Source organism: Entelurus aequoreus, linkage group LG03 (assembly GCF_033978785.1).
Source record: "Entelurus aequoreus isolate RoL-2023_Sb linkage group LG03, RoL_Eaeq_v1.1, whole genome shotgun sequence".
Classification (NCBI taxonomy): Eukaryota; Metazoa; Chordata; class Actinopteri; order Syngnathiformes; family Syngnathidae; genus Entelurus; species Entelurus aequoreus.
Window position 1 is genome coordinate 12172861 of NC_084733.1, and position 17588 is coordinate 12190448.

General features: G+C 40.8%; 1 protein-coding gene across 2 annotated transcripts in view; it reads right to left on the reverse strand.

Annotated features, from left to right (window-relative positions):
* Positions 1-559: 559 nt before the first annotated feature.
* rbm25a (RNA binding motif protein 25a) overlaps positions 560-17588 on the reverse strand; it is a 35732-nt gene continuing 18703 nt past the window's right edge. For both annotated transcript variants that reach the window (XM_062041233.1, XM_062041234.1), the window contains 10 exons: positions 10436-10722; positions 8103-8214; positions 7927-8016; positions 6434-6507; positions 6206-6356; positions 5513-6125; positions 5130-5434; positions 4957-5055; positions 994-1041; positions 560-916 (listed from right to left, as the gene is read on the reverse strand). In XM_062041233.1, coding sequence (XP_061897217.1) covers positions 824-916; positions 994-1041; positions 4957-5055; positions 5130-5434; positions 5513-6125; positions 6206-6356; positions 6434-6507; positions 7927-8016; positions 8103-8214; positions 10436-10722 — 1872 coding nt within the window. In that variant the 3' untranslated portion in view covers positions 560-823. The remainder of the gene's footprint in view (positions 917-993; positions 1042-4956; positions 5056-5129; positions 5435-5512; positions 6126-6205; positions 6357-6433; positions 6508-7926; positions 8017-8102; positions 8215-10435; positions 10723-17588) is intronic.

The following is a 17588-nucleotide window of genomic DNA, read 5'->3' on the forward strand; positions in this document are numbered from 1 at the left end:
TCACAGGTTTCCCTGCTCTTCAGGGGATTTTATTGAAGTATATAAAATGTCATTGTTTTTTTTTAGTTGGTCTGTCATAACGTTTTTAGAATTCTATCGGACATTGTGACTTTTGGTATTAGTGTTCCTGAAAAAAAGGGACCCAAACACACAGTGTTTACACACATACACCTCGGCCCCCCGACACAATTTTCTCTCTCAATGTGGCCCCCCATGTAAAAAAAATGTGCCCAGCTCTGCCTTAATGAATACTTGGGCCTACTACGCTACTGTATTTTATTGTTGCTCATTATAGTGGTACTTGGAGAGCCAAATGTTTTCTGAGGTGGTACATGGTAAAAAAAAAAAAAGTTTGACAACCACTGGTTTAGACATTTTTTTTGCTTGAAAATGCGTACGGCAGACCATAAACACGCAGAATATGCTTTAGAAAAAGCAAGAGTGAAACTTGAAAGTGCGATGTGACGAGGGGCCACCGTATAACCAATAAACTTTTACTCAAGCGTATTTGAAGTTTTAATGAAATAAGACTAATGAAACGTTTTCTTAAAAAAGCTTATTTATTAGGTCACACAGTTGAGCAGGGCTTCAACGTGGCTGAATGAATGGAGAACAGATGGTAAAATACAATTTCCTCTCATAACCTCAACAAAAATACAACGTAAGTTTCCCCATGCAATATGGTGTCGCAAATAACTGTTCACAGATCACACTCCGTTGCCGAGCCCACACCAGCGGCTGCTCGCTGACAAAAGTGTAAGGAGTCTAAGGCCCAAAGTTGGCAAGCTTTCGTAGAGAGCGGGTCGTAGAGTACGTTTAGAGTTTATTTCGCCAATCCAATCTTCTTGGCCTCGGTTTCGTATATGAGCAGCCGCCACATTTTGACTATGAAGACTTCCGCCTCCTCGTCCAGGACCTAAACACACGGAAGAAGGTGGCTTGGTCACGCTGTAGCAAAGGGGAGAAGTGAAAGAAAGAAAAACTCCAACTTACCATGGCGACGTCATCAAGAATACCCTGAGGAGTGCTGTGCGCCATCACCTGGGGACAAAGGACGCTTAGATGGCAAAGTAAAGCATCTTTAGGGCTGCACAATTCTGCAAAAGCTTTTTTTCGTTATTCAAATTGAGACTGTACCCATACCAAATTTCAGTACTTTATGTGTTAATAAATGTTAACTGTTTGATAAAAAAAAGAATGGTATGTAATTTAAAAAAATTAGTTTATTATGTTAAATTTGTTATTTTGCACAACAAAATGTATTAAACAATTTATTTCCCATGAATTTGTTTAGCACAATAAACATGCATCAAGTCAAATTTAAGTTTGATAAAAAAAAAAAAGTGCAAATATTGTTCCACATAAAAAAAAGTTAAATAAAACAAATTCTGCTTAGTGCCCCAAATGCCGCTTTTTTTAATGCTGCTCTTGTATTTAGAGATGTCCGATAATATTAGACTGCCGATATCGGTTTCAAAATTATCGGTATCGGTTTCAAAAAGTAAAATGTATGACTTTTTACACGGACGTAGGGAGAAGTACAGAGCGCCAATAAACCTTAAAGGCACTGCCTTTGCGTACTGGCCCAGTCACATAATATCTACGGCTTTTCACACACACAAGTGAATGCAAGCCATACTTGGTCAACAGCCATACAGGTCACACTGAGGGTGGCCGTATAAACAACTTTAACACTGTTACAAATATGCGCCACACTGTGAATCCACACCAAACAAGAATGACAAACACATTTCGGGAGAACATCCGCACCGTAACACAACATAAACACAACAGAACAAATACCCAGAACCCCTTGCAGCACTAACTCTTCCGGGATGCTACAATATACACCCCCCGCTACCCCCCCCCCCCAACCCCGCCCACCTCAACCTCCTCATGCTCTCTCAGGGAGAGCATGTCCCAAATTCCAAACTGCTGTTTTGAGGCATGTTAAAAAAAATAATGCACTTTGTGACTTCAATAATAAATATGGCAGTGCCATGTTGGCATTTTTTTCCATAACTTGAGTTGATTTATTTTGGAAAACCTTGTTACATTGTTTAATGCATCACAACAAAATTAGGCATAATAATGTGTTAATTCCACGACTGTATGTATCAGTATCGGTTAATATCGGAATCGGTAATTAAGAGTTGGACAATATAGGAATATCGGATATCGGCAAAAAAGCCATTATTGGACATCTCTACTTGTATTGATCCTATTTTAGTGTGAATGTGTACCTAATGTAACCGGGGAATCTATATACTGTTTATGAAGTTTACTTTCGACCATATTTTAAATAAGAATATAGCAGTGATGTTTGTCTTAAAAGGTACTGCACATATTTCAACATTGTACATTTTGAAAAGATACATTCTGATAGTTTGTGAGTGGAGTGCCATCTCCAGGTTGGGGAAGAGATCTTGCCCCATGTGGAGGAGTTCAAGTACCTCGGAGTCTTGTTCACGAGTGAGGGAAGAGTGGATGGTGAGATCGACAGGCGGATCGGTGCGGCGTCTTCAGTAATGCAGACGCTGTATCGATCCGTTGTGGTGAAGGAGGAGCTGAGCCGGAAGGCAAAGCTCTCAATTTGTCAGTCGATCTACGTTCCCATCCTCACCTATGGTCATGAGCTTTGGGTTATGACCGAAAGGACAAGATCACGGGTACAAGCGGCCAAAATTACTTCCCTCTGCCGGGTGGCGGGGCTCTCCCTTAGAGATAGGGTGAGAAGCTCTGTCATCCGGGAGGAGCTCAAAGTAAAGCCGCTGCTCCTCCATATCGAGAGGAGCCAAATAAGTTGGTCAGGATGCCATCCAAACGCCTCCCTAGGGAGGTGTTTAGGGCACGTCCGACCGGTAGGAGGCCACGGGGAAGACCCAGGACACGTTGGGAAGACTATGTCTCCTGGCTGGCCTGGGGAGAGGGAAGTCTGGGCTTCTCTGCTTAGGCTGCTGCCCTCGCGACCCGACCTCGGATAAGCGGAAGAAGATGGATGGATGGATGGATGGATGGATGGATGGATGGGTTTAAGGCGCCGGGGTTTAGAGAGGTTTCATTTGGGGTTAAAAATGTGACTCTCAAGCAAAATTTACACCAAAGCATATCCAATACTTGTTATCTCAAACTCGGGTTGCGTGACATAGAAACATTTAATTAAATACATTTGGCCGACGATGGAGATTTTAATATTAACGTTATATCCTGATAATGCAGGTTGATGACACATTCTAGCTTTGGCTCCCAAATTTGACAGCAACAAGCAAACAAAGGTGCCCTCAAAGCACTGTAGCGTCCTCACTAGCCACTAAAGTTCCTCCACAGTGCAGCTTCTAAGTCACAAACCCTCGCCCCCACGGCGCCAAATAAATATTTTTGGACAATTACCATTATTACTGGAGGACTAGAGGACATAGTACTACAATGATAATAGATCAATATTTTTCACGATCACAAAAACATTTGTCATTTTTAATTATTGTTACACTCAGGAAAAAGCTAATAGTACTTTTTGCTTTAGTTTTGTTATTTAGCAGCATCAACTTCATTGTAAATGTTGTATATAATAGAAGAAAATAAGGAAATAATCCAAATATTAACTTAGGATGATGTTGGACTACAGGACGACGTGGCTCAGTTGCTAGAGCGGCCGTGCCAGCAACTTGAGGGTTCCAAGTTCGATCCCCGCTTCTGCCATCCAAGTCACAGCCCTTGTGTCCTTTGGCAAGATACTTTACCCACCTGCTCCCAGTGCCACCCACAGTTTTAAATATAACTTAGAAAATGGGCTTCACTATGTGAACTATTTTGAGTCACTAGAGAAAAACGCTATATAAAAATTATTCACTTCACTACAGTTGTGATCAAAAATTGTATCATTTGATCCTGAAAAAAGTTTTAAGTATTAAAATTGGTATGACTAACACTGCCCCTGTAACTACTTGGTATTAGATTGATAATCACATTTTGCTGTATCACCCAAAACTGTTGTAGAGAAGAATGAATGCTTCTTACATTTGAACATTAGTGTAAAAATTAACCAGATATGAACAGTAAATTAGCAAGTAGATTTATAATAATGTGGTAAAAATAAAACAACGGGAAATGACAATGTCAGCAGGCAAGTTAGGAGTCTTTGTAAACCGTTTTGAAAAGGTTCTACTATCATTTATATGGCAAATAGTATATAGTGATATCTATCGTTACTGCAAGGGCTGCAATAAATATCACAACATAGATTTTAGGCCGTATCACCCATCCCTATGTAGATCAAAGGTAAGCGTGTTAAATGTGGATTAGAATGATCATAGATCCCGTTAAGTAATACAAACATTGTGGTGTAGAAATGAGATTGCACGTAAGTATAAATCAAGGTACCGTATTTTTTGGACTATAAGTCGCAGTTTTTTTCATAGTGCGACTTATACTCAGGAGCGACTTATGTGTGAAATTATTAACACATTACCGTAAAATATCAAATAATATTATTTAGCTCATTCACGTAAGAGACTAGACGTATAAGATTTCATGGGATTTAGCGATTAGGAGTGACAGATTGTTTGGTAAACGTATAGCATGTTCTATATGTTATAGTTATTTGAATGACTCTTACCATAATATGTTACGTTAACATACCAGGCACGTTCTCAGTTGGTTATTTATGCCTCATATAACGTACACTTATTCAGCCTGTTGTTCACTATTCTTTATTTATTTTAAATTGCCTATCAAATGTCTATTCTTGGTGTTGGCTTTTATCAAATACATTTCCCCCAAAAATGCGACTTATACTCCAGTGCGACTTATATATGTTTTTTTCCTTCTTTATTGTGCATTTTTGGCTGGTGCGACTTATAATCCGGAGCGACTTATACTCGGCAAAATACCATAGTAATTTTGTTATTTTTTTGTGCAGCCCCAGTGGACTTGTTGGAAAGAACTTGAAAATCTAACCTTTGAACAAACAAACTCGACTAGCGTGGCTTCCTCTTCCCCGATGTATTCAATAATCTTCTTATTGATCCACGGTTTGATGCGTCGATCCATCAGAGTCTGCAGTGACGACAAGACAGTGATTATTGACGAGCTGCTGGTTACAAGCGGATGTTTGCCAAGTGTCTTTTTACCGAATCCACCATGGACCAGTCTAGAGGGTAGGTGAAAAGCTCCGGCCTGGCGGTGGGGATCTTCTCGATAAGGCTCCTTATGTTCTTGCGCTTCTCCTCGGTGTTGGCGCCGCCTTTGCCCCCCGAGATCTCCGCCCCGTCCAGGCCCAGGCTCTTTTCGTCGTCGCCGTAGTCGAGGGGGACCAGCTTCCTTTTGCGAGGCTGCTCGTCCGCCTCCTCCTCGTCAAACTTGTTGAAAACGCTCTCCACGGCGGCCAGCTTCTTCCGCTTGACAGCGTTGAGCTGGCTAGGGCTGTTGGTGGAATCTGAAAACAAAGAAGGAGGAGTTGGACAGTGTTGAGATGTTTTACTGTGCGTATGGCTGCTGTGCTGCGAGTACCCACTCAGTTTCAGACTAAGGCCAATCTTGGGCCGGTGCTCCTCGAGAGGTTGCACCTCAGGCGTGTTCTCGCCTGGAATGATGATGCCGTGGGGGGAGTCGTTGCCAGGTGTGTTTGGGGTGGCATTCCCGCTGGCAGAGGACACAGAGGGAGCGGTATTGATTGGTCGCATGAGGGGTTTGAGGAGCAGCTTAGTCTCTGGCGAATCCCCACCATTGTGGGCGACATGCTGTTCCTCCTCCATCTCCTCCTCCACCACCACCACCTCCTCCTCCTGTCTCCGCTCCACTACCTCCTCGTCCAAGTGGTGCTGTTGCTCTTGGTGATGTCGCTCTTGGTGCTGTCGCTCTTGGTGCTGTCGCTCGTGGTGCTGTCGCTCGTGGTGATCTCGCTCGTGGTGCTCTCGCTCGTGGTGATCTCGCTCGTGGTGATCTCGCTCGTGGTGCTCTCGCTCGTGGTGCTCTCGCTCGTGGTGCTGTCGCTCTCGAGGCGCCGGCTCCACGGGTTTTGCCGGTCCTCTTTTGTCCCGATCCCGGTGGGACTTCTCCTGCTTGACCTTCACCTCAGGCTCCAACTTTGGAGGAGGCCTTCGTCTGCGCTCCGCCTCCTCCTCCAACTACAGGCCGCACAGGAAGGAGAGAAGCTGAGTGCGGCTGTCATTTAAACGAGCCACAAGAGGCCTCCCGCTGGACTCACCCTCTGCAGCTCAGCGTCAGGGTCTGGGTGACCCTCGTCCAGAAGCCTCTGTCGAATCTCCTCCAGCTCCTCCTTTTCCCTCTTTCGGTCTCGGTCGTCCATTTCTGATTCCTTTTCTCGGTCCCTCAGTCGCTTCTGCAGAGAGCTGCCCCTGTTGGGAGGGAATGAGACAGAAGTTGACAAAGGGAAGAAAAGTTATAAGACCTAAAAAGGCAACAAAGTGATCACCTGTAGTATTTAGGATCGTCTCGCTCGTCGTCATAATCCTCCAGGAATTCTTTTAGTCTTTTGGCTTCTTTTACCTGAGAAGAAAAAAAGACAATGCAATGCTTGTAGACCACCATAACGTACCCCACATCAATGACAATACTGAACAAGCAGCATAAAAGTTGAATAGTTACAGTATGTGTTGTTACAGCACACATGAACGGGAGGTAGACCAGTTTATTTATGACACTGTGGCATGTTAAACAATGACTGATTTCTTTTACATCAAACAATACGATGAAAAATCCTTTATATTTCAGGGTTTCTGCAGGTATCACACATCTAATTTAATGCAACTTAAAACAAATGTAATGGATCGTAATTACATGCAGTCAAAAGCATACAATTGTCTGTACAGTCAAAACTGTAAGCATTTGACAATGATAATGTTCAATAGTTACAAAGTTTACATCAACTATGGCCAAATTAACCACTAATGTAATCAATAATGTAATATCCCGTATTTTTCGGAGTATAAGTCGTTCCGGCCGAAAATGCATAATAATGAAGGAAAAAAACATATATAAGTCGCACTGGAGTATAAGTCGCATTTTTGGGGGAAATATATTTGATAAAAGCCAACACCAAGAATAGACATTTGAAAGGCAATTTAAAATAAATAAAGAATAGTGAACAACAGGCTGAATAAGTGTACGTTATATGAGGCATAAATAACCAACTGAGAACGTGCCTGGTATGTTAACGTAACATATTATGGTAAGAGTCATTCAAACTATAACATATAGAACATGCTATACGTTTACCAAACAATCTGTCACTCCTAATCGCTAAATCCCATGAAATCTTATACGTCTAGTCTCTTACGTGAATGAGCTAAATAATATTATTTGATATTTTACGGTAATGTGTTAATAATTTCACACATAAGTCGCTCCTGAGTATAAGTCGCACTCCGGCCAAACTATGAAAAAAACTGTGACTTCCAGTCCGAAAAATACGGTACTAATATTGCAAGTAACCCGTTTCAAACGCAATAAAAATATTTTTCATTGATGTAGTATTTTTCACCATTGTAATTGGAAGATCAATAGGTAAACAATATGTAAAAAAAAAAACTCTCAATCTCCGTTTGTAAAAATTGCACTTCAAAGAATATTGAACATCTTGAAGTACAGCTTTTTATATAAATAAATGTGCTCAGGAGCTAAGGGCAATGGACAGAGAGATGCCTCCTGTATCCATTTTGAAAGTCAGAGACAAAGAAAAGAAACACACACCGACATAAAAATGCATCGACGTCGGCAAAGTTATAAAGTTCATTTTCATTTGTCGTTCAATTGACTTGATTTATCAGCTCAGGACTACAATTAATTGTATGGAACTTTCTAATGCCTCTGTACATCCATTTTAATGTAATTTGAGGCATAATGTTTGCAAAATCCATTCAATGACTCTTAATGCTTTTTAATGATCCGCGGAAACCCTGTATTTACCGTTTCACGACAGCGCTCCTCTTCCCGCTCCTTGTCCCTGCTGTAGTCGCGTGACTTCTTCCTCTCCCGCATCTCCCAGTTTTTCAGTCGCTTGAATTGGACACACCAGGAAGTCACTTTAGCAAAGCAAGTTACTTCATCATAGACATTTCTTGATTTTTAGGTGCAACAACCACCTCCTGGTAGGCGTCCTCCTTGTCTCGGAGTCTCCTCTCCATTCTCCTACGCTCGTACATGTCCTCCTCATCCTCGTCTCGGTCTCGCTTTTTGTTCTCCCTGGGCCTCTCTCTGCACACGGTTAAAGAAGGTCCTGTGTTAGCATCTTTATTCATTTAAGTAGGTGTCAGATTAGTGTATTGGAAGTGAATTGGCCTTAATGCTGGAATGTAAACAATTTCAAAGTTTCAGTGAACCCTACTCCGTCTGTGTGCGTGCGTGCGTGCGTGCGTGTGTGTGTGTGTGTGTGTGTGTGTGTGTGTGTGTGTGTGTGTGTGTGTGTGTGTGTGTGTGTGTGTGTGTGTGTGTGTGTGTGTGTGTGTGTGTGTGTGTGTGTGTGTGTGTGTGTGTGTAGCATTGAATGCTAAGGAGCTGTGCTTTTCTCTGACTCTGTATGTCACCTAAGGCTGGACGATTATGACAAAAATGAATCAAAAATATTTTCATTACGGTATACCGGTACTAAATAATAACAAATCGTACTATACTGCCTATGAAAAATAGCGGTACTTTTTTTTTCATCCGCATGTTGCCGTGTGTTAGCGCGCAGAAACAGCGTGGAGAGCAAAAAGGGCAAATAAAGGCAATTCTGCTTGTTAATAAAGAGGATGCGTGAAGTGCAATATGGAGGTATTTGGGCTTCAAAACTATTGATTAAGGTGACACTTTTAACATGCCTCACCAGAGGTGGCATTAAAGTATTACCACCTTTGCTTCAGACTTAGATAAACATTTAAATAACAATTATCCAGACTTGCATAATGAGTTCAAAGGTACAGTGTTTCCCATAAACTGCCAAGATACCTGTGGCGGTGGGGGCGTGGTCACCATGATACCATCGAGTAATTTGCATAATTTACTACAATGATACGATTTTCTCTAAAAAGGCTCAAAAAATGTATACTTACTGATTAATAATAACAGTTTTGTTTTAAACGTCCATCCATCCATCCATTTTACAATATAATTACAACACTTTATGTACACATTTATATACAGATTTGAACAATAAGTTATTCACTAAAATATATTTATTAATTGTGGTTCTTACAAAAAATATATCTTATAAAATATAAAAGCTAAAATGTCTCTTAAAGCTATGCCCCTTTAATTAGTGCATACTAAATAATTTAACTTTAGCCTACTACTACAACCATATTATTTACCAGCAACATAAAGTGAAACAGAGGCAGAGGTGTCCTGCCACAGTCAGTAACAAATAAACAGAAAACAGTAGTGGTCAAATACAAATAAGGCAACAAGAGAAGTATCCTACACTTCTCTTTTGTAAAGTAAATCTGAACAGCCTATATGGGCATCTACATCAACTATATGATTTGCCTGAGAAGCTGGACAGGACAAAAAATAAATAAATATTTTTATTTTTTTTTATTTGTGGCGGACGTAATTCTTTCGTGGCGGGCCGCCACAAATAAATGAATGTGTGGGAAACACTGAGGTAATATAGTTAACTAGCTCCTCTGTTGTGCACACAGATACGTAGACATGCACACAGCTGCTTGGATGGCTGCCAAATATAAGCGGAGTTAAAACCGCCCACGTAGCGCAAACCAATGCAAAAGAAATGACAATTTTTTTTAAACAAAATTGCTACAATTTGTGTTTTATCCCTAATGTGTGTTACCTGCTATATGTCCTATCTGTGTAGTTTCACCCATATTATTGTTTTAGTATTTAGAATGATTGTGTTTTTCTTAAAGCACAGACCAAGAGTGGCAACCATAAATCATGAACAATGTCAGTAAAGCTTTCTATTCTATTCTAACCTAATCCTAGATTATGGTAGGCTATATGTAATATATAAAATTGTAAATTGTTCTTTGAGTGCAACAAGAAAAGCCAAATGTGTTTGCCTTTTAGTTTGTATTTCAATCTTCTAAAACTGTTCTTTGAGTGCAATAAGAAACATGTGTTTAATGTATTATAATTTTTTTGGTTAAAATTAGGCCAAAAATCACATTTTTGTGGTCCCTTTTATTTTGAAAAGTATCAAAATACATTTTGGTACCGGTACCAAAATATTGGTATCAGGACAACCCTATTGTAATCAGAATGAATGACATGATTATTCATTATTTTAAAAACATGAGTATTTTTTATATCTATATTTTAATATTCCTTTTTGGTACTAAATTCCATGCCATCTTATGTGTAAATGTATGACAAAGCTACTCGAATTCCTAAAAAGTCACTTTTGCATTGTATTTGTATCAAATCTGATGTGCAGTTTTTGCATGCAGAGTGCAAAGGTCAACATTGAGTTTCCACTGACCTCGAGTGACTTCTTCCTTGGCTGATGTCTCGACTCTTATCCCTCTCTCGCTCCTTCGTCCTCTCCCGTTCGCGCTCGCGGTCTCGCTCCCGCTCTCGCTCGCGTTCCCGCTCTCTGTCTCGGTCCCGCTCTCTGTCCCGCTCTCGCTCCTTGTCCCGCTCCCGCTCCTTCTCTTTCTCGCGGTCGCGGCGCTCCCTTTCGCGCTCCCGCTCTTTGTCCTTCTCCTTGCGCACAACCTCCAGGTCCTGCCGCTCCTTCTCTTTCTTTCCTTTCTCTTCTTCCAATTTCTGTGTGGATAAAAAGTGATTACATATAGAGATGTCCCATAATATCGGACTGCCGATATTATCGGCCGATAAATGCTTTAAAATGTAATATCGGAAATGATCGGTATCAAAAAGTAAAATGTATGACTTTTTAAAACGCCGCTGTGTACACGGACGTAGGGAGAAGTACAGAGCGCCAATAAACCTTAAAGGCACTGCCTTTGCGTGCCGGCCCAGTCACATAATATTTACAGCTTTAGACACACACACACAAGTGAATGCAAGCATACTTGGTCAACAGCCATACAGGTCACACTGAGGATGGCCGTATAAACAACTTTAACACTGTTACAAATATGCGCCACACTGTGAACCCACACCAAACAAGAATGACAAACACATTTCGGGAGAGCATTCGCACCGTAACACAACATAAACACAACAGAACAAATACCCAGAACCCCTGCCAAGGGAGCGCCTTGTCATAGTATTTTTTTTTTTTTTTACAGCGCCAGATCACAACAGAAGTATTTTTTAAATACTGTAACGGTTTGATTGTGTTGTACATGTCTGTAAATGCACTATAGCGAGAGTATGATTTGAGGATAAGCAGAAGGTGTTTTTACTGCAGTTTAACAACTTTTCAAAATATGCCTGTGAATGTTCTCCTTTATCATGTCATTGAATTCTCAGGGCCAAGTAGATTACTACACACAAACGGTGCCGAGGTTGCACTTTAGCGTCTTATGATATCAGAGCATAATGTGAGACGCTGCATCATGTAACCATGCCTAAAAATGAGCATTCATATGTAAATAAATAATAGGACATGTTTGCGAGCTGTGGAATTAGAAGACGTTCGGCCTCTCAGCTGTTTTGGATACAATCGCTGTCGGAACTCCCATGGGACGACTTTGACAAGCAAGACTTTTTGCTCTGTCTTATAAGAAATGTGCAGCATTATCTTATGTTTTAGTCCTTCTTTAACAACAGATCATGAAGTTGTGTTGGTTCCATTTTTGTAGATGGAGCCAGGCATAGGCGCCGATCCCGTGGGTGCTTCAGGGCCCGAGCACCCACGTGGGATTGATGGCAAATTCTTTCTCACCACCAAGCAAAAACTGCGCATGCTCAGAAAAGTAGTGTCAGATTTACCGCCCGTCCGAGCACCCACTGCCAGAAATGTAGATCGGCGCCTATGGAGCCGGGTGTGACCGTGCACGTGCGTAAAAAGCGACCAAGCAACTAAAAAAAAACATGATGTAGCCTCTTCCTTATAGTGTGTACTGATGTTAAAGACAATATACACTTCATTGCAGCAACCCTGTTGCTAAACATGTTATAATTCTATGAGTGTTGGGTTTTAGCAGCACAGGCGTGCATGCACGCTTTAAAGAAAAAAAAAAGAGATAATGTTCCCAAGGCTCTGTATGTGCAGACTGGTTTTAAAGATAATTGTACATCTAGTATATCAAAATAAACATAATAGGAGGTGTAATGCCACCAAGTCAGCTATTGCTGCTTTTTCCAGGGCTTCTGATTGGACAAAATGTGCATGACAGCAAGTGTATGCGTTTTTGTGTAGACAGACACAGTTTTGAAACTACACTTGTGTGGATGGAGATCGTTTTAACCCCAAATATGTGTTTTTGAAACTCTCCATGTTCGTGTGGACATGGCCTTAATACTACTAGCTTTTGTCACTACCTAAGCAGCGTGTTCAGAATTACCGTTCTGTGTACCGCACGTGGGAAGACATCATTTTAAAGATATTCTGACGTTGTGGACTAATTTGAAATGTGCATTTTTTTAATTTAGCAAGTTTGTGAAATGTAACAGTGGCGTAGCAATTGCAATACAACTGCCTATGCTTCGTGTGTGCGTACGTGTTTGTGCCTTCTTGCCCCTACCAGGCCTGTCGACCTAAAAAAAACGTCTAACAAAAAACGGTGAGTGGGTTTGTTTTTCCCCTCTGGACTAGTGACAAGTGGATTAAAACAATTCAAATCGTCAAATAGCTAAGGGCCCTAAATTGGACTTTCATAAACATACCAACATAGGTCCTACTGTTGCACAATGGATAGAATGAGATGTTCACACCCCCACACTTTCCCCTCAAAAAGCTGATATTCATCTTGCGTCAGCCACTACATGACCTCCACCATGATTGTTTGCTTTAATCAATAAGATTACGTTTGGAGGGAAGTGAACACTGACCATGCACTCTGTCAGATCAATGAGGCTTGTGCAAAGATAAACCTTTGAGCCTCATTTTGAACTCGACTTGTTCCACATACAGTGCAATTCGCCTCTGCATTTAACCTCTTGAGGAGCAGTTGTAAGGCTGCTTTGAACATGTAAGAGTGGCTGACACAGAACTTAAAAGGACATTTTGAAATGTTTACAATGAACTTGTCAGCACTATTAATGCTGACTGGGCAGTTGCGGTGAACTATGGATTTTACTTAACACTCTTTTCTGACCAAATCATTATTACAGTAAAAAACTAACTTATTCTAGATCAGGGGTCACCAACGCGGTGCCTGTAAGGACCAGATGAGTATAGCCCGCTGGCCTGTTCTAAAAATAGCTCAAATAGCAGCACTTACCAGTGAGCTGCCTCTATTTTTTTAATTGTATTTATTTACTAGCAAGCGGGTCTCGCTTTGCTTGACATTTTTTTAATTCTAGGAGAAACAAAACTCAAATAGAATTTGAAAATCCAAGAAAATATTTTAAAGACTTGGTCTTCACTAACTGACAAAGAAACAGATAACAGATTTGGTGTCCAGTTCAAAGTGTGACATGATTAATTTAAAAATTTGAGAGTTGACTTTTGTATTTTACATGAGTTATTATTTGTACAAACATGGTGCAAAGTAATTCATGATTTGTTAAAACATGTTAGTGGCTAGCTAGTTAAAATGGGATATTGTGATTTCACAGGACTGTCTTAGAAGTGATCATTTGAAAATGTTCAATTTGAAAAATGTGCACTAAGAGAAAATATAAAAATAAAGTGTTGCATATTGATATTTATCTGTTTCTATATATATTTATTGTGAGAAATCATTAAGATGATCAGTGTTTCCGCAAAGATAAATATCATTAATTATTAATAATAACATAGAGTTAAAGGTAAATTGAGCAAATTGGCTATTTCTGGCAATTTATTTAAGTGTGTATCAAACTGGTAGCCCTTCGCATTAATCAGTACCCAAGAAGTAGCTCTTGGTTTCAAAAAGGTTGGTGACCCCTGTTCTAGATAATGAGTGTTCACAATACAGCCTCCCTCCAATCATCACATGCTTCCAATTAACACTATTTCTTTGCGCTTCAGCTAAACATACAAAATTATTTTTCCGATAAGAAACAAACTTAATCCAATTCCTTCATTCCAGACACCCTATAAAATGTCACAAAACACTTAACTGGTAATTAAAGGTTTTAGGGATGGGTACCGTTCACATTTGAACCGATACTGTCCTAATTCTTGGCACCTGGGAATCAATACCGGTACTCAACAGTACCGATTGTTGGTGTATGGTAATAAATGTAGCAAATGTGGCACTGGGTGGATCTGTCTCGAAGGACTTCCCAGTCAGCAATGGAGTGAAGCAGGGCTGTGTTCTAGCACCAACCCTGTTCTCACTCTACCTATCAGCCATGCTCGAGGTTGCTTTCAAGGACACATTAAAGGGGGTCTACATCCGGACAAGAACAGATGCAGATCTGTTCAAGGTTGCTCACCTTCGAGCAAAGAGCAAGACAACAGTAAAGGTTGTGAGAGAATTGCTGTTTGCGGACGACAGTGCTATAGTTGTGCACAATGTAGAAGACATACAAGATCTTGTGAACAAGTTTGCAGCAACAGCTAGTCAGTTCAGCCTCAAAATAAACATCAAGAAGACAAAATGCTTGTACCAGCCCACATCCTCCCTACCAGGGGAGGTCTGTGTCATGGGACACCCACTTTTGCAATGCCGGACATTCAAGTACCTCGGAAGCACAGTGACAGAAGATGCCAAGCTTGATGATGAGATCAAACTGAGGATGGGGAGAGCGAGTGCTGTGTTTGGGAAATTAAGGGAAAGACTCTGGAACAACAGGCATGTCTCTATTTGCGTCAAGTGCAAGGTGTACATAGCAACTGTGCTAGCTACACTTTTGTACGGTGCTGAAACTTGGACCCTCTACAGGTTGCAAGGCAGAAAACTTCACGCCTACATGATGCGCCACCTTCGGACCATCATGGACATCTCCTGGAGAGACAAAATCCCGAACACAGAGGTCCTAAGTCGTGCTGGACTGCCATCGATGGATGACATCTTAACCCAAACGAACCTGAGATGGGTCGGGCATGTAGAGAGAATGAGTCACAAGCGGCTCCCTCGGCATCTGCTCTACTCACAGCTGGAGGAAGGGAAACGAAACCGAGGGAGGCCAAGGCTACGGTACAAGGACACCGTTAAACGGAATTTGAGGGAACTGAAGATCGAAACTGCAACCTGGCAGCTGAAGGCAAAAGACCGGGCTGGGTGGAGGACTATGATCCGACCGAAATGAAACAGTCATTGTCGCGCCCGACAGACTGCTATGATGATGTGTATGGTAATAAATGTATTTTTTTTTTATTATGTAACATTTAAAAATGAACCTATTCTGATAACTGTGCTGTCCAGTTGATATATTTTCTTTTCATACTACATTTGAGTCTCATTTGCAATAAAATGTCACTTCCATTACAATATTAGATGGCAGTACAGGCTCTCTATGGCAGTGTTTTTAAACATTTTTTGAGCCCTGGCCCATTTTTTGCATTGAAAAAATCCGGAGGCACACCACCAGCAGAAATCATCATATTTTAGTGGCTTTTTCTCTTTCTTTTGGTATTTTCCTGTAGCAGTTTCATGTCTTCCTTTGAGCGATATTTCCCACATCTACTTTGTTTCAGCAATCAAGAATATTTCAGTTGTTTTTATCCTTCTTTGTGGGGACATTGTTGATTGTCATGTCATGTTCGGATGTACTTTGTGGACGCCGTCTTTGCTCCACAGTAAGTCTTTGCTGTCGTCCAGCATTCTGTTTTTGTTTACTTTGTAGCCAGTTCAGTTTTAGTTTCGTTCTGCATAGCCTTCCCTAAGATTCAATGCCTTTTCTTAGGAGCACTCACCTTTTGTTTATTTTTGGTTTAAGCATTAGATACCTTTTTACCTGCACACTGCCTCCCGCTGTTTCCGACATCTAGTGATGGGTCCGGCAACACCGATGCATCGGCGCATGCGTCGAGCTCATAGAGCAAAACCCTGTGTCGGTGCGCGTACCGCTTTTAGAAAGTCACGTGACCGATCATGAGCTGTTTCGGTCACGTGACCGATACGCGAACCGTGTCGCACTGACGCCTCCTCTGTGCCCTGTGAGCGGGTCTTTTCTACAGCCGGAGAAATAATAACCAAGAAGAGAAATCGTCTAAAATTGATTACGTTGGAAAAACTGTTTTTTAAAAAAAAATAAAAATGTGTAAAAAAAATATATATATTTCCCAGTCCACAAGCATCCTCATTCACAACACGTTCTCTTAGATTTCCATGTTATGATACATATTCACATTATTTAATGACTGTATCTAAAAAAGATAAAAATATATTATTATTTAAATGAAGATATGATATAATCATAAATGAAATACAATGACTTGGTTTATATTATTGTATATACTAGGTCATAAAATCAGTGTCAATTGAGTCGGTCCATATATTGCCTGTAGGGATTTTTAATGTCCAGCAGATGTCAGTATTTAGTGACACAGTATCAATACAGTTTTGCAATGTGTCGAAACGCTTCATGACGCCTCATCAACCCATCACTAACAACAACACATAGTTTGCAGACTATAATTACTGGTTTGCAAAATATATTTGTAACCCAAACAGATGAAATTAGATAATCTCCCACGGCACACCAGACTGTATCTCACGGCGCGGCACAGTGGTTGAAAAACACTGCTTTGTGGTATGTTGTCTAACATGGAAGTACCTTTTTCCAGGAAGCTGAATGTGTTATGTTGCGCCCTACAAAGTGTAAGTATTGTACTTATTACACACCAGCTGTGTAATAAGCTGTTGTAGTTTTCATTAATACATTTGGAAATGTTGAAGTCGCTAATGCTATTAGTAGCCTGTCTACGGCAAATCCAATGTAAATTAGCATTAGGCTAGCGCTTTTTGTACAAGTGGAGCCTTACTTTTCATTTGAGAGTTTTCTACCAAGCATACTTGCTTTATTGGTGATGAAAATTGCAACATTACTTAGGAGTTTGACTGAGACCGCCCTATGTGCTGCTTGAGCGATTGTTTACTTGAGTTTACGTTTAGTCTGCAAACAAACATGACGACAGACGTGACGTTACTCGCAAAAAAAGGTATTGAAATACGGCACTGTTTGATTTTACATGAATGGATACTTGGTAGTACCGACAGATTTTGGTCGGTGCCTATAGAAGTACCAATTTCGGTACCCAGCCCTAATAGATTTACACACTGCGGAGATAGCTCTGCTTTGTTCTTCTTACATCTCACACGTCCTAGAGCAGGGGTGAGCAACCTGCGGTTCTTCAGTGCCGCCCAAAAACGTATTGAAATGGAAAAAGATTGGGGAAAATATATTTTTTGTTTTAATATGGTTTCTGTAGGTCAACAAACATGACACAAACCTTCCTAATTATTAGAAATCCCAATGTTTATATTAAACATGCTTCACTGATGAGAGTATTTGGCGAGCACTGTTTTGTCCTACTAATTTCGGCGGACCTTGAACTTACCGTAGTTTTTTTACATGTACATCTTTCTCCGACACTACCAAAGTAAGACATGTTTTAAGCCACTCCT